The 18371-nt window shown below is 38.8% G+C and overlaps 1 protein-coding gene across 5 annotated transcripts in view; it reads left to right on the top strand.

Annotated features, from left to right (window-relative positions):
• Nucleotides 1–18371, top strand: part of SATB2 (SATB homeobox 2) — a 288389-nt gene that overhangs the window by 112979 nt on the left and 157039 nt on the right. For all 5 annotated transcript variants that reach the window (XM_072813436.1, XM_072813439.1, XM_072813437.1 and 2 more), the window contains one exon: nt 15980–16156. In XM_072813436.1, coding sequence (XP_072669537.1) covers nt 15980–16156 — 177 coding nt within the window. The remainder of the gene's footprint in view (nt 1–15979; nt 16157–18371) is intronic.

An 18371-nucleotide genomic window follows, 5' to 3' on the forward strand; every position in this document is an offset into this window, starting at 1 on the left:
GAGAGAAAAGTGACCCAATTTTTCACCATTAAAAAAGTTTCTTGTAACTAATAATCTCACATTAGGTGTGTAAAATATGTTCATAATTTGTCTTATTTCAGGAAGCCAAACTTTATCCTACTTAGCGTGTGAATTAACAAAAAATTCTTTATATTCTTTTATCTAATAAGAAGGCTTTAAAAAAAAACTTATCTAACTAATGTGTAGTAACAGTACTTTCTGCTATCTTCCTTATATGAATGCTGAGGTACAATGGCATTTTGGAACATATTTAAAGATGGAGCATTTGACAAAAGTTGTATGTGTAACAGTTTGTCAGTGAAAAGTGACAAGTGGGAAATGACAAATGAAATGTTGGCATCATCACTCTTTATTTTGATAAAAATGTCTCAATTTGCAGTGATATAATACTGTTTCATATTATTTCATGAGTTGTGTGAGATGCATAAGGGGAATTTAGATTTTGTGAACGGAAAATTAGCAGCCCAAACTCTCTTTTCAGAAGCTTTGGCAGCACGTCCCCCCCCCCTCCCCAACTCCCCAAGAATAAGAACAGCAGTGAAATATTGGATCTAACCCATACATTTTAACTCATTATTTAGAAAGAAAAAAGAAAGAAAGAAAGAAGGAAAGAAAGGAAGAAAGGGTTTCAAGTAGAAGACCTTTATACTTAGCTCGAAAAATGAAGAGTTTGCCTTTTAGCTTCCATTCTTTTCTTTATAGTGATTTTAAAATGACTGATTTCCCTCTGCTGACTTTGATTATATGGGGCCTTTCTCACTTCCAATCACTACTGCTCTCTAGCATTAATTTAGGGTGCCAGTAAAGAGAGTTGTGAATTCCTTTTATTTTAAAGTGCAATAGAGGTTTGAAAATGTCTATGTGTTAAAAATGGATTTTTATATACAAAGGATTCATCATCCTACTACTTACGGGTAATGTGATAGATATTTCAAAGTCCAAGTAGACGGCCCTGAGTGAAATTGAGGTATGAGTTAAAACAAAAGCCAGTTGAGTACTTACAGATTTCCAAAAAAGCACAAATGTAGCCTCTATAGTGTCTTCTTTTCCATTTTCTGAAGTCACATTGGTTCCCTTATTGTCAGTGATCAGCCAAACATTTATTTTCTTCTTTTACATGAAACGAGCTCTGCAAGCACCTCATGCTACACAGTATTTATGTAAAAATGTTCCATGCTGGAGTTTCCAAAAGCACGGAACTCTTTCTATATAATTTTTTTGGTTTCAATTAGCAGAATTGTTTTCGTGTTTAATAGCAAGTGATTTAAAAATTATGGCAAAATCAGTATAATGAAGTGAAAAGACTACACCAGAAATGGTCTTCTACAACTTGTGTCTTTTTCCTCTCATTTGAAAAGTTTTACTTATTACAGATTTTTTAAAAACTAGGTAAAAATGACCTGAAATGGAATAAATGTGCCTCAAATGTGCCTACTGCCATAATTACATAAAAGTATGTAATTATGGCAGTAGGGTTTATGGGATGTATTTTCTCCATTTTTCACTGATGTGTGTGTATCTTTAAAACTTAAAAATAAACTTAGTGAATATTATAGTTATTAGTTTGGCAAATGCTTAAAATGAAGAAAAGAGCATTAATAGAAATTTCAGGAATCTGAACCTTGCGCTAAAGTTATCAGCCAATTATGGCAGCCGTAATGTAGATTTGTGGTTATGATACATGAGGACAGTAACACTCTGGGAAGAAGTAGATTTCCCTTTTAGTTGCTCACAGTCTAAGGCAAATTTGGATCTTCTCTTAACTAGTTGTCTTATCATTGGAATGGAGTTCTGTCTTAGCACAGTGGGTCATGAAATGATAGCATTTAACATGACAACAGAGATTAAAAAGTTCAGAGGAAATAATGCAAGCTACTACTTATAAACAGTGACTATTTGGTGCCCACTGATGGTTGCACAGTTACTGAAATGTGCCCGGCATGCTGCTCAGTGACTTTATTTGTTGAAGTGTTGGACCGATACGGAAAAAAAAAAAAAAAAAAAAAAAAAAATTAATAGAGACTCCAGTGAGAGCAAATGTTTTCCAAACCACTAAGATCTGACAGAGATGATTTGCATTTTTTGTAGAAACAATTTTAATTTCATCATGTTAAGCAGAGATATCTTTTTCTTTCTTTAAAACAATTTTTTTTTACTTGCTTTTGTATTTGGCTGGAAGGCAAGTGTATCAGTTCTTTTATGACTGAATATGATTGATTTTCCAATTTCCTGATTATTCCCTATATTAAGATTGCATATTTTTTTTATTGCATTTGTTCCAATTCTTTATATGTATAAGGAAAGGCAAAATTGATCGCTTATTAGGAAAAAGCATTCATATCAAAACTCTTTAAATGGCAGTGTTTTCAAAACATTCTATTTTTTTGGTTAACAGAACAAGAACTTTCTTTTATCATAATCCAAAGATGCTAACAGAGCAGCATGATAAATGTCTCTTTAAGTGTCGTAGTAAAAGAAAATGACTTGCCTTCTGAGGCAGTGGAGAGTTTATGTTGTTTTGGACCTATTTCCCAAGCAGTGATCGAAAACAGATTACAATAACAATTATACAGTCAGAAGATGCAATATCCATTTCTGCTTTAATTGAGTGAAAGAATAATAAAAACATCATTAAGAAAAATGAGGTGGACCTGTCACACAGTGTACACATTTTTAGTCCTGAAGAGGATGCAGAATTACTGAAATGCTTTTCACTTACTTTGTTGTGTTTATTAGCTAAAATCTGTCTTGGGGAGAGACCCTTTGGTGTTTGAGCCCCCCTAGAAAGTACAGAAAGGAGCCCCTGGGAGGTGGTTGCTCAGGAGACAATTGAAGGTGGTCACTGATTTTGTCTTCATAAGTTTGAGAAAGGAAATCACATTTTCTTAAACTCCACCTGAGGTATAACTACCTCCTCTTTTTGTTTTTGTTTTTCTTTTTGTTTTTGAGCCTGTGTAAATGGAGGACGAAAGTAGTGAGTACTTCCCTACTCCAAAGCTGTCCTCCTAGGAGAGGTGGGTGTGATCCCTGGGCCTGCGGTTCTCCTTGCTCTGGTCAGAACCAGGCTGAAGTGGGGAGAGAGACTTGAGGGTGAACCCTGAGTGCCCTTATTTCTTCGCAGCCCACGTGGGGTGGTCGGGGACCCTGAGTTTCCACGTATGCGCATCACTGACATCCACTCCAGCCACAGAGACCGTCACTTGAGATGCCTGGGCTCTGGCCTCGGCTGGCAACCACCGGAGCCATTATTAAATCCATAATCCTTCACGTTGCTGAGCCTCCAGGCCTCATTCCCCAGAGTGGAGCTTTCAGCAACTTGGAGTGAGCTGGCCGGCAGCAGCCAAAATCAGTGGCTCGTTTCAGCCCGGGCTATATTTCTTACTCTGTTCCTAGAAACTGAACTCCTGGCAGCTTTGATGATGACAGTGGAGGTAGCCAGACAGTGGAGTTAACCCCTGCTCGTCGTGGGGGCTCTAAAGCTACAATGTTGGCCCTCAGAGCGTCTGGAACCCACGGTTGGACTCTGTTAACACAGTTAGGGGAGAATATTTCTTTGATCTGTAGCTAAGAAGTTTCTTGGGTTCAATATTTAAAAACCTTTCTGAGGATGGTAAAGCGAAAGGAATAAGATAGGATTGGTCTCATAATCCCAGAACTGTCCCAAGCATAATCCCCTTAGAGTGGAATTCATATCAAACAGCTCAAAAGGCTTTTTTTTTTTTTTTTAATCAGTTCAGAGAGTCTACTTAATAGCACCTTCATTAAAATACTTTTGTCAGCAAAGGGTTTTTCAGTTTTAACATTTACATAACCTAACAGCGGTGACGAATGCCACGAGCTTTAAGGGTCTATTAGTGGTTCCGTTTTTTCTGGACTTTATAATTTAAACCTAAACATTAATTCTGGGTGGAACTTGGCATAATGTATTTTTGCCTTGGAGGGAATTTTTGTTGTACAATTAAAAAAAGTTTTTCTTTTTTTTCCCCCTTTTTTGTACAGTCACCTTCTCCATGTCTCCCCTTCCCCAAGTAAATAACAGTTAAATAGTCAAGGTCTTAAAAGGGCTTATTTAAATTGGGCAGGGGGGGAAAGAGATGGATTATTTTAGGTGAATTTAACCATTTTCCATTAGTTCACATTGTAAACTAGTGCTTTTGTTATTGACGAAACCTGTGAGGCCGATAATGCGATGAAAATACTTTTCCAATCTCTCTCTTTCTCATGTATGAAACTCATGTGGTAAAATTTTAAATGAAATCAAATGTGATGACCCTTGAGACTTATAAATCAGTTCCTTATCTTCTTTATTAGGAGGTGAGAGACAAAAAATTCTTTATGTCAGCTGAAATTATAACATTGACTAAAAGGGAAGAGGTTGGAAGCTCGCTATTAGATAATAAAGTGACAGACACATCCCAGCAGTTAAGTATTTTGGAAAATTTAAAAAAAAGATCTTTTCTGTATGTTAATACTATGTTGAAGTTGAAATAATACAGGGATCTGATTACAAGGTAATTGTGAAATTAAAAACAAGTGAGGACACCAACCCTTGCCCACCCTTCGTCAGCGAATGACGACTTGTCACCCTCTGAAAACCAAATAAATCACTGTAGGCTTTGGTGACACTTTTCAAAGACCGTTAAAAGGGGAATAACATTCCCTCTGTGGCTGGGTGATACCCCTTGGATAGCATCCGGACGCTGGTGAAGGTGTATGCTGCGAGAAGAGTGCTCCCGGAGCAGAGTGGGGCAGAGCCAGGGTCCTCCTGACGCTTGGGCAGAGTCCAGCCTCCAAGGCTCCATTCAGACAAGATGTTGTGCTATAGGTGTGGCAAGTGTGGTGTCAGAGGACTAAACTCCCTTTATTATTGAGGGGGGATAAGAGGAGCAAATTATTCTCTGAAAGTAAGTTTTACATATTTAAGACCCAAGTAAATAAAGACTCTTTACAAGAGTAACTAAGGTAATCCTGATTTTTTTTCCCCTTCTCAAAGGAATCTCCAAGTAACATTCAGCAAAACTCACTCTATTTACAGTCCTGTTCCTGTAGTAAGTTTGAGCCTTAAGCACATTTTTATAGCTGACTTATAAACCCCCCCAAAACTAGAGCTTACCACTGAAGGCCTGCCAATGCTGTCACAAATGGCCATTAGTTACCAAGAGACTTTGAGGAGAATAAAAGCCACACAAAGAGCCGTGACTTTGGCGAGAACCGTTCTGTTGCATGTGTATTTTTTTGCCACCATGGCCAAACTGTCAGCGGCGGGAGGCGACCCGCACGTTCAGGATTGATACGCACGCTCTCCCGTGGAAATGTATAGAATTCCAATTAGCACAGGGTCAGAGTATAAATGTACCTCTTTTCACACTGTTCCAAGTGGTTAGTGGAAAACAAGCTGCAAAGTAATTCCCTTGGCCCCCCAATAAAAAGATTTATAGCAAAATAATTCCCAGCCCCATAATGGGACTGTTGTAGGTTTGTGTTTGATATTTATAAAACTGAAATACAGTCCGTGTACCCAAACTAAACATTTATTGTAAACAAGTTAACTGCCAAGAGCTTATAGTCTGTCAAACATAATTATATTGAAGATTGATGTATAGCTCGAAAGCGGGTTCAAGGGAGACGTTCTCTTTACCCAGGGAGAGCCTCTGAGGTGCAAGTGTCTTCTCCCTTTGATAGAACACTCCGAGTCCTCTTTCTGGCTGCCAGCCTCTCGGGCATATAATAAACACAGGCTCGCTCTTGGAAAACAGATCACTTTGTCGATCCTGCTTCTGTTAACGAAATAAAGAGATGCATTTCTGTCCACGGGAACTGTTAGGTATCGTTTCTTTCGTCGTCTTCATGTCCCCTCGGGTAGCGATGGGGCGAAGAGGAAGTGGCTCCTCTCTCCACGAGGGGCCGGGCACCCTGGCCACCCTGCGCTCGCCTCGGCTCACCCCAGAAGGAACCCCTTTCTCCTTTAACGCAGAGTTTGAAAAAGAGTCCTAGACTTGTCTTTTCTGTTATTTTGTGGTGGATTTAGGAGATTATATCTTTTGGAACTGGCCCTTTGGGGGTGAAACTACATAAATATGCTTGATTTTGTGGCTCAGAAGTTATTCGAGAGTTCAAGAAATTAGGAATCCGGGGAATCCAGAGGTGGAATCGTGGAGATTGAGATGTTTCGTATCTGGGATTACCCCAGATTTAAAAAGGTGCGGGATTCTTTCAGGGTCTTTTGCTTTAATGAAGGTAGAAACTTGTATTATCTATTCAATGGAGATTTATCATCCTTCTTCCCCCACCCTACGTCAGGGGTGGGGGCCCAAATAAATCACTTTAGGCTTTGGTGACACTTTTCAAAGACCGTTAAAAGCGGAATAACGTTCCTCCTGTGGCTGGATGATACCCTTTGGATAACATTAAAGATGAAAATAAGATTTTCAGTGAATTTGTATGTTGTAGCTGAAGGGATGTCTTTAGTTGTTTTTAAATATTAAATTTAATATTCTCTCTTGGAAATTATGTACATCACAAAGGGGATGTCTTAGAATCATAGAGCGAAAAAAATATATGAGTTTTCTCTGTTCTCTTTTTCTTATTTAAGTAATTGGTGTAAATTGCACAGGTACCTATATACTTAAAATGTCTTGTCTGGGAAGTATTCCATCAGTGGGGACCTGAGCTTCCCCAGTCCGTATGCTGGGTTTTATTAACTTCATCTCAGTCACAATAATAATATCCTATGTATTGCGATCCAGAGATCTCGGTGTACCCTTAGGGAACTGCAGAATGCACACTATGATTTTGACTTTCTTGCTCCCTCCTTGTTCTTTTTCTTCTCCTAGTGTCAGCCCTTTCAAGGGCTTGCTTGCTATCACCTATCTGTGGAGGCATTTGTTGGGTACGAGAATGAGGGTGGCTTTTAGTGGTGCTGGCTGCCCGGCTAAGCTTGGCTTTGTGCAATCTGCATTCACTTCACCGTGATGATTTTTACCCATCTATTAGACACCCCTACGTGTTTTGCTGTTTTATCCCTAAACATAGAGAGTAGGATTTCCTTTTGTAAGGAGAAAGCCTTTTATTTTTTACTATAAAAACTTCACCTTTTCAGGTTTTTATTTGATAAAAATCTCTCCACTCTAGTATGATTTCCTTTGGGGCTTTGCACCAGTGTTTGATCTCAATTTTTAATAATTTTGGTGAGTTAAACTCCCCAAAGAAAACATGCTTGTGCTATGAAATATTCCCTCTAGAAATCTGGGTAGTCTTGTCTTATTGAGAGCCGAGTGCTTGATTCCTTTATTAATTTCTTGCTAGTGAACCTCAATACAGTTAACCTTTCCTTAACACTACACTGGAGAAATCAATCAAAGATTTTTTTTTATTTTAATTGTTAAATTAGGTAGAATAACATTTAGGCAAAGCTCAAAACCTGAGGTGATAAAGCAAATGTTAGTATAAAGACAATTTTTATTGACTCTCTTCCTGACTTTTGGGACTCTACATTCCAAATAGCTTTTCCAGGGAGGATAATGAGAATGAGGGGAGCAGCACATACATCTCCACCTAAATGCTATCTGAAAAATTATCTTCTCAGACACCTCTAGAATAAAATTTTATATTACGAGGGACATAAATATGAGTATTAGTAAATTATGGTGTACTTATTTTAACATACCATTGAGTCTCAAGACTATATTAATATATGCATTTATAACCCACTATGAAAAGAACCTCAAAAATTTAGTTTTGACCTAAGGGATACTTAATGTTTGAAGTCCTCTGAGATAATCAAACTTCCATATTCTACTTTTTTCCTAATTTTTTTTTTTTTAATTTCGGGGTCAGTAAACATTTGTCACTCTGATTTAGAAAAGATGTTGCAGTCCTTCAGTGTAGGATGTATAGGACTGCAGATCAGATCTCCAGGGTTTCAGGATGAGTACAGTCACAGAGCACAGTGCTGCTAGCCACTTGAGTCTTACACCCAATAGACTGCGATGCCTTCCTTGAGTCTTACACCAATAGACTGATAAGCCAACAATTTCTGTCAATAGTGGTCACACACCGCCCTGGAGAACATGGAGTGAGGTCCTAAGTCCACTTGTGTGGATTGTTTCTTAGAAAGCCTTTCTTGTGTGCAGATGCTGAATGCAATGCAGTGCAAATCTTTTCTTATATGCTGATGTGATGGGTGATGGGTTTACCTGGGAAGTAACAGGGAAAAAAAGCAGAACTGACATTGCCTACTAATGGTGGTTATTATTAATGTCTAGCTAGAATAGCATTTTGTTAAACTGAACCAAGATTTGTTTTGGACTTGCTATCAGTCAGGCTCAGGGATGGAGCAGGGAGTGAGAGAGTGAAGAAGACTTATCTAAGTCCAGCCCATGTTGGAGAAGGAAAAGGCAGGCTTCTCATTCACTCTAACTGGAGGTTCCTGACATCAGGGAATTGAGTTCCGTGGGATCAGGCTTGCTATGGCCCAGTTCCCAGGTGTAGCTCAGGCTTTTTTGTTTAGATAAGTAGCCACACTGTGCCTCCTGTGTGCCTGTGAAATCCTGTTTTGCAAACTGCCCGGCCAACTTGATCCTGCTACCACACTTCTGTAAATGAGGAGTATTGAGAGACGCGGAGTTTATCCTGCAGCCTTCAGATCTGACTTCAGGTTGAATTGTGATCTCTCAATCTGGGGACAGGCTTGGAAGACCAGAACCCATCTCCTTCCCCTACCACTTTAAGCTCAGTTTGAGCCTTTAGGGTGATAATAAGAGAGGACTAGAGTTCACGAGGCTGCCCCACCCCTGGCCTATTTTTGTTCTTATCTTCCAAAGTTAAGATCTGCCTCAGGGGCTGCTTGGTAGTGTCTGGTTTTACTAGACATGATTCTGAGAATAAAGTATTTCTTGATAATCTTACTTCCCCACCCCACTTCCTAAAGGGAGAGAGGCATCAAGGAGCTTTATTGTTGAAACTTTATTTGGAGATTTAACCTTGAGTTACAAATAACTGGGTCATGGATGAACGTGAAATAAAATTTCTGCATATATGACTTAATATGCCCTTAGAGTAATTATTAAGCAAATTTTACCTTCTCCATCATTGGAGGATTAACTGTGTTCCTCCACCTTTGAACAACACAGCTTGCCCCACCTCTTGCCAGCTCTTGCTTCCTCTTCAGTGAGACTTAAAAAGAAAGCCAACAACAAAGACAAATGAATTAATCCTTTAGAGAATCTTTGTTCACAAGCAAGGGTCAGAGAGAAACTTTGGAAAGTGGGGCAGCTTAGAGGAGCCTAGAGGACCTCTAGTCTACCTGTGGATAGCTCCCTGGCTCCCAGATATTTTTGCTCCCCCACCACGCCAAGACTGGTGAAAACATTTTTTTTATTGCATTACCTGAAATTCCATTAGAAGTTAATGTGGGATACGATGAGTTTCTTTTACAATGAAAATATATCTATCTGGGATGCCTGGGTGGCTTAGCAATTGAGTGTCTGCTGGGGTCTGGGGATCCCAGGTCTGGGGATCGAGTCCTGCGTTGGGCTCCCTGGGAGGAGCCTGCTTCTCCTTCTGCCTATGTTTGCCTCTCTCTCTCTCTCTCTCTCTCTCTCTGTCTCTCTCTCTGTCTCTCATGAATAAATAAAAAATAAAAAATCTTAAAAATATATATCTATCTAAGGAGATTAAAGGACTGCTAAACCATTCAAACAGCAAAGTGTAGCATCTTTTTATCTATTAATCTCTTTGGAATTTTTGAGCTCAGACCCTGGGGGAATGGGAGGCTGGAGTGGAATGGTGGAATGTGGAGCCTCTGGTTACTATAGCTCAAGAGGCTGGGTGCCTGGGAGAGGACAGCAGGGGTAGAAAAGAGAGTAAGAAAGACATACTTGATCCATCTTGAAATTTTGCTTGGGACCCGAAGAAGGAGGTAAGGGGCACCGTGTTCTTCCTTTCTGTTACTTGCTGCAGTTTTGGTGCTCAGACTTGCCTTTGTTGTTTTAGGGTGGGAGGAAGCATGTAGAGGCTAATACTAAAGGTTAGTACTGAAGTTACTTCTTGTCTGTGAATGGGGGGGGGGAGGTGTGTGTGTGTGTGAAGAGATGGAGAGAGATGGGGGAGGGGAGGGAGGATGAGGTTTTAGAACAGGTAAATTGTTTTGTTTTTCTAATAAATTGGCAATTAGAAAAGATAGTTGCCACCCCTCGCTCCTTCCTCTCCCAGCCCTCTGGTAGACCCCATGCTCACTCGGTTTACACGGTAGAATTTGTTTCAGTGTTTTAGGGTTCTGTGATTTATTGATTGTGGTGGTTGCTAAGTGTGGTGCTTTACTCCACGCTGAATTTTATACGGAGAGCAGATATGAGAGGCTCTGCCCTAAAGCCTTTGTAATCTTCAATTAGCCCTGGGACCTTCTCAGGTGATAGAACCAGATATACTGCCAGCTTCAGGGAAGGGAGTGGGCCCCGTGGCTGCCTTCCTTCTGAAAATAGACGGTTTCAGGAGCCCTTGGGAAGAGAGGAGGATAAAGGTTGGCCTCCTATCATCTCACACTGGCTACTGTCCTTCAGGGGGCAGGTCTAAGAATGAGGGTGGACCCAGGAGACAAAGGGGTTGGGCTGGAGGCTGGAGCCCACTCTCACCTACACTAGAGCGTGACTCATTATTTGAGCCTTTCCAGAGTGACTAAAGAGCAGGGACTCCTGTGTGCCTAGCTCAGTGCCTCACATGTCAAAAGGTGAATTTACTTCTAAGCAATGCATGTCACTTTTTGGACTTTGCAAGCAGTGAAGGGGCCTTTACTAAAAGGCCAAGCCCTTCGATTTTTATGGGTGTGGGATTCCAAGTGTAGTTATTCATCCCCAAGAAAGCAGCGTGCTTGGGGTTTAGATTGGCTAACCTCAGCAGTTCTACTTGTGCCTCGCTCGGTTTCTTTGAGCATGTTTGTTTCCTCATTTACTGGGTGAGAAGAATAATACCCTCTCATAGAGTAGAGGTGGGGAGAAAGATAAAGGTATGTGTGTATGCTAGAGTACGTAGTGAGTTAGCAGGTGTTACACGAGTGCCAGGTTGTTTTGTGTGACTTGTGGAAAGCAGTATAATCCTATCTTCTAGACCCTCGCTGCTGGACTTTCTCTTTCATCTTTCGATTGTTGAGGTGAGGTATCCAGAGCATTACAGGTCACTTAGGTCACTTTCATGTCGGTGTTGTGGCATTTCCTGAAAGCTGTAATTGTTCTTTAAAATGAAGGGAAGGGAAAAAAAAAATCAAAAACCTTTGCCTTATTAAAGAAGTTGGATTAATATAGTTAGAAATAAAACAATGGCCTGCACTTTGCCTGATGCAGAGAAGATGTCATGTTAGATTTTGGAGTTTAACCAACAGTACATCTGTCCTCAAGTCTCCTAAGATCTGGAACACAGAAGAAAGATAACTGAGGGGCATCCAAGAAATGCTCAAGACAATTGCACAATTGTCTTAGTTATCAGTTTGTGATGACTTTATCCTGTGTCAGAAAAACCATTGTATATGTTGGTGTTGGCAGATTGCTTGGAGCAGCTCTCATAGAAATATAATGAGCCACATGTAGGATTTAAAATTTTCTAGTAGCTTCATTTAAAAGAAGTTAAAGAAACATGAAATTAATTTTGATATTATATTTTACTTAGTGCATCCAAAATATTTTTACTTGCAGGTGATTTTTAAAAATTATTCATGATATATTTACTTTATTTATATTTTGGTATTACATAATTGAAATTGAGTGTGTATTTTACATTTATAGCACATCTCAGTTGAGGACTAGTCACATTTCATGCATTTAGTTGCCACATGTGGCTAGTTACTACCGTATTGGGCAAGCAGTTTTAGAGTATAAAATATGTGTTTTTAAAAGTTTCACCCCTTTGTTTGGGGCACATGGAACACCTTAAGTAATTCAATGATTAGGAGTATCATTTTTATTCTGAAGAACAGATTTTTAGTAAATTTCATGAGCACTGATTATGGACGCTGAAAAAAGTTACTAGTTTCTTATTTTCCTCTGTATTAATGGTATTAATTGACGGTATCAATACTGGTTTTGAAAAAAGAAAAACAAATAGATTGCACTGTTTGACAGCTGCCAGACAGCGTAACTATTTCACAGTGCTTAATCCTCACAACAACTCTGTGATGTAGATACTATTATTTGTGTCTTAGCTGGGAGGAATTTGAGCCCCAGAGAGGTCAAACAAATTATCAAGGTCCTATAATAGGTAAAGAATGACAGCGGCAGGATTTGATCCAGGAGTTGCCTGCTTCCTAACACAGAGCTAGTCACCACCACATTTGACCATCTCGCATTTGTCTCTGTTCCCCTGGCTACTGTGGTGAAGATTAGGTTCCTTTATAATCATACGCACTTCAGAAATAATGTCACAATGAGAATGACAATTTGAGCATTGGAACTAATGACAGTTGGGAAAATGCATTTTTCTAGTGGAAAGAATATCCTGCTTATTTTGCCTCTGTGACAACAGAATTTACCACTCATCTCAATTGTCAGAACAATTCATCTTTAGCAAATGGCTGGGACTGTGTGCCTGTCCTTTAGACGAAACTACCTGCTTAACCTGCCACAATTGTAAAAGGCTTAGCGAGGTTTATAATCAAAGGTTCAAAGTTCCCTACTTGATCATCTGGAAATGGGTCTGTGCTACAATAAAAGAAAAATAATGCCATAAGTTCCAGATTCAGGGCTAGAAAAAGAATTTCTTTTTTCTTCTTGATCATTTCTAAATTTTGTTTAAATACATTTTAGTTTTATATTGTTATTCTTTTATTGGAACTTTTTAATTCTTCCCATTCTTAATTGATTTTTTTGAATTGCTTTTCAAATACTCTCCCTATCTTTTCATTCACTGTCACTTTTTTCTCTTTTCTTTTTTCTCTCTTTGGTCTGGAGAGAGTGAGGGGGAGCAGCCGGGACTAAATGGAATGTCTTTTTTTTTTTGACATATATTTCTACTCATCCTTTTATAGTTTTTTTTCCAGGGATTTGCTGATTTTAAGTTTTTAAAACCTATGCCTTAATTTTCTTCCTCACGCTTGACCCCAACTGTACTGTTTTACCATTTTTCATTTCTCTTGCTATTATTACTAGTAATCACACTTATTTTTCCTCTTCCTTTGTAAAAAGTGTGTTTCATTGAAAAAAATGTCATAATTGCTTAGATCTATGAAATTCTAGTAAAAAGGTACATTTTTCTTTATATAACGACTCTATTTTTTAGTAGCTCATTTATGTGCTTTCAGACTATAAATTCTGTCGTCATACACTTGTGGTTAATATTGTTTTATTTTATAAATGACCTCAAAGTCTTTTTTTTTTTCTTCTTCTTTCTTTCTTTAAAAATAGGTGATGCCTGTGAAGGATGGGTGTTTGCTTTTTGACTGGAAGGAGTTATTGCTCTCATGTGGGATAACTGCTTTCTTTAATTACTGAACTAAAATGTTTAGGAAATATTTTGGTAACTGACTCTTTCAAAACATAAGTTCTTGAATAGTATAGACCCCTTTAATGCCGTATTTCGTATCTCAATCCTTGAACATTTTAATTTTAAAAATTAATAGGGTCTTAGGTTTTTTTTTCAGTTGACCACAGACTTGAGGAAGATTTATGGTTCCTAAGTAATGGATACATGATCACTTATGGAGGCAACTAGATTCATTGAAAGGCCTTATCTGTGATTCCCAGATGTGTGACACTCAGATGTTGACATTAGGAACTGCACATGGATTTTCAGCATTGAAACTTATGTACACATAGGTATTAGTGGTGAGGTAGCTTATGGCACCACTGACTACATGGCCCTAAGTGTGCATACACTGAAATCATTAAAAGTAGAAATCAACCTGCTTCCTTGGACAAAGATCATATACCAGTATGTAAGAGTTAAAAGGTCTAATTAGGGGTTATTCTCTGCTGGTAAGGACTGATGGATAGGTCCTATAAAATGCCATTATGCTTGCTTGGGAAGATTTTTACAACACCTTCAACAGCATTGAGGGAAGGACCCATATCATACTTGCTCTTACCTGTGTCTCTGAAGCCACAGGGGATACCTGGCACACAGTAGGTGTTTGGGAAATAAAAAATGGATAAATGAATGAGCACAAAGATAATTTGGAGGCAATCTAATTTATGTTATTCATTTCACGTCTTACATACATTTGGGAATAAATTGGGCATAAATAAGCAAGCATGCCGGTACTGGTCACAATTAAAAAAAAAATATTTTATAAGGCATCACGTGGCCAGGCAGGCTAAATTACCTCGTTTGTCTAAAACAATCAGTCTGCCTCCACCCTTATTTCCTATTTTCCATAAATCCATACCACAGATAGTATATTTGGCTAACAACCATGATGCTGCCGTATTGTTCTTAAGAGTGAGTACAGAGTCAGTAGTTGTCCCAGGGAATGGTATGGTGTGACTTGTTAGACTGTTGTGCTGGCTTAATAATAATTACCATGATCCTTAATGATAACAATTCTTAATAAGTATTATTATTGTTAATAATGATTATATTTAATAATTACACCCTATACTTATTATCTTTAATAATAATAATTAGCACATGGGAACCAGTTGCACCATTGTATTATCTTTAGAACAAAAACCTACATCTGTGACCTGGTAGTTTGCAGAGTGTCTGCTCCCACCGTCAGCTTTCCAGATCAGAGTGACTCAGGAGGCTTCTAGGGTCTAGGCAGAGGGGAGGGGCTTTTAGAAGAACTCCCCGTGCAGCCTGTGTGTCACAGGCAGAAGCCCATATGCCATTTTCACAGAGCTCTTATTTTTATTGTAAAGTGCCTTCAGCAGTGACCAACTAATTGTCCACCTCCCCTTCATCTCTCCGCTGGCCCGGCCCACCTGTCCTTTATAACTTCTGGTTTTCTTGCACGAAGAGAGAAGACCCAGAACAGATCTTATTCCATAACATACTAATTTGTGTGAATTACATGGGGCAGAGTCCATGTTTATTACTCGTATGTTGGTAAAACTTTGATCTTCTTATGCCTTGGCTATGTTTAGATTTAAATGCCTGTATGACTTTTTTAAAAATAAAAAACAGTTTATAAAAAAATCTTCGGCGAATTAAACATTTTTTAGCTTTTCACACTTTGATACAAAGCAGAGAAATATTTCAGTGACAACAGATTTCAACAGATTTTCAACTAGACTAATTTGCTTTATTCTTTAGGGTAGTTTACTTCTTTTCTCTGAAAACACAAGAGGAGACAATTCCCTTGATAGTGGTAACTGGTGTTGATATGTAAAATAATAATTTAAAAAAAAGGACAAAGTTTTACATTTGGGTGTATATTTTGACATAAGTTAAATGTCAGTTAAGATTTTTGTGAGCACGGTATTTCCAGGCTAATTGATGACCTATTTACCAGGATTTAGAAAGATTAAAAGATGTAAGAGTGACTTTTTAAAAATTCCTATTGACTTTCTTAGACATATTCACATGATAGCTTAGGCCCTGAAATGAAATATGCCTCTCTACTAGGTATCTTACATTTCCAGACAAAAGCAGATCTGATCTGGAAATACTAGTCCTAATTAACAGTTAGTGCTAAAACCGTAGACGTGAAGGATGTACAGGTCTAGAAGGTCACCTCGACCTCAGCTATGTGCCAGCTGTGGAGTGAGGGTCTCAGTCAGGACACCTCTGATTGGCAAACTCCACACTTTAGTGGCTGGAATCCGAGGGCTTCTGCCCTTGTGCAGGGCAATTCTGCTGCAGTTCTGGTAGTAATAAGGAAGGTGGGGGGGCATCCGCCTAAGAGGCTTGCTTGATCTAAAGCATTGTCGATCACAGACGAGTAACTTTTATAACTGCCTCTTCCCTTCTCATCACGGTGACTGAGATTCGCTTTGTAATGTTTGTATTTTGCTCTTGAATTTTGTTTCTGCAGGTTTGATGATTCCTGTCTTTTGTGTGGTGGAGCAGTTGGATGGCTCTCTTGAATATGACAACAGAGAAGAACACGCAGAGTTCGTCCTGGTTCGAAAAGATGTGCTTTTCAGCCAGCTGGTGGAGACGGCGCTCCTGGCCCTGGGGTACTCCCACAGCTCCGCAGCTCAGGCACAAGGTATTAATGTGTGTCCCCTCTCCTCCCCTCGCCTCTGTGTGTCCTGATTTGAGGAAGAATATGTTTCCTGAAACAATTCTCCAAACAAGGGTTGGAGGAGAATGATCACGCTTAACATCTTTTCCAGACAATGAATAGCAGAATGTTTCTTGCAGCATCTTGTTTTCTGGTTGCTTTGGCAAGCATTTGACCAGCACCTCTAGGCCCACCAAAAGAAATATGCATTTTAAAATGCAGTACTCATCATAGGTTCGTTGGTGTTGATGGTTCTGTTATTTTCTCTAAGTAGTTGAAGTAGTGTTCTCAGAGTATGGAGATATTTGGTCCTAACTATCCAAACTTTAATACGTGATTTATAAGCTTTCATTTTCCTACTTTTATTTATTGCTTTGGGCCTGCAGCTTCTGCACTTTACACTCAGCTTTTAATTAAGCAGAAGAAAATGGATGTATTTTACCAAACTTTTGTATCTTTGATAATTGCTCTAATTTCAGAGTAGTCCAGTCAGTAAAATTAAGAAAAAATAAAAAATAAAAAGAAGCAAAACAAAACAACAACAACAACAAAAATCTCAGTGTCTTTGTGATCAATTCATTTTATCTATTTAATTAAATATTGTGTCATTATTCTGTGTGAATTGTACAGTACTGGGGAGCCCATTGTTATTTCACTCTGAAGCATTAGCCATTGTTCTTTCATGGCAAGGAGTTGACAAAACAAATATCCCCTAAACCTTGAAAAATGAAAAAAAAATTTTTTGACCCAGTGGAATGATTATTATCGTATTTTAGCTGTAGTGATTGAATTGTATAGTTTATGATAATGATTACAACCAAGGGAGGGAAATATGTGACTTCCTGGTCTTGTTTTATCTATTAATTTTCTATATTACTATTCTTATTTAACATTTGTATATGTACCACAGATTTTTGCAATGTTTTTTATAAGTCCCTCATTATATAAATCCTGTCAGTCAGAGCCTCCATTTATTCAGATAAGAAAACTGTGAGAGATTAAGCAATAAATACAAAGTTACAAATATGGTGACCAAAGACATGGAATTTAATATCCAAGCCCTTGACTCTGATTCTGTAAGCAGTTCATCACCATCTTAAAAAGGTTTTAAGTTTTTTAATCAGATTTTAATTCCATCGAGAGAGCAACCCATCTGAAACCAGGGGTTGGGAATATTTTCCCAGGGCAGGTAGTACACCATGGATCATCATGAGTCCAAGCGGGGTCTGAATCCGAGTGCTTGGCCTGTCGGGTGCAGTAATAACAGCTGAACTGTTAAGTCCACTGCTTTCAAAGTAGTGTGATAAAGGATGATTCATTTCCTTTCTCTGACGACTTTCTTGTGTAAGGGATTCAAGATTTGATCCCGAGCAAATTGCATACTGGGCACCATTGCTTTTATTTTATGCTATGTGCCTAAATGAAATAAAAGAAACCCCCCTCTTCCCCCCATAAACTTTTCATGCCATTTTAGGGATATTTTTTCATGAATGTAAAGGTCATTGTATCCCACTGCTTGCATCCTGGTGTGCCAGCTTCCTGTTTGACAGGGCTATCCATCTCAGTTAGCACGGCTGCTCAACGCGCCGTGAGCTCACATGTGGAGCACAGAGCACTAAGTGGCCAAGATTTGATTCTTGGCACATGCTCAGGGAAGGGGCTCTCAGGAAATTTGCACTAGGGAGCCACACTGTTCCATTCAGTGGTGTGGACTGAGAGTTCTACCCACCAAGGTGAGATAGATACACTAGCAAGGGGTATGGTCTACAGTGGAGGATTAGACAGGAGAAAAGTCACAAGCAAATATTTGCTTCCCCAAAGTTTTTGAAAACCGTGGTTAGAAAATACTGAATATTACACTTGAAAAAGTTGAATCGACATTCTGAAGGTACTCTAGCTCACAGTTAATACTTTATTTTGTGGGTAAACAAAGGTTTTAGCACTAGGTCCTGTACTATAATTTCAGAGGGGGAAAAATTGCAGTTTGTTTAGTTTTAAATTAGGCTGATCTCTGTTTTGGGTAAATGGAAAAACTTGGAATTGTTTGTATTGAAATGAACGTGTTAGATCTTTGTTGTCATTTGGATCATCAAATATAGGCAATTTGCTGCGTATTTATTACAGACCAAACAATGTATGATAAGACTGGTCATTTGTGTGCTGGGCAAGCATCAGAGTGCGAGAAAGCTAGAAAAGGAGG

Source organism: Canis lupus, chromosome 36 (genome assembly GCF_048164855.1).
Source record: "Canis lupus baileyi chromosome 36, mCanLup2.hap1, whole genome shotgun sequence".
NCBI classification, from domain to species: Eukaryota; Metazoa; Chordata; class Mammalia; order Carnivora; family Canidae; genus Canis; species Canis lupus.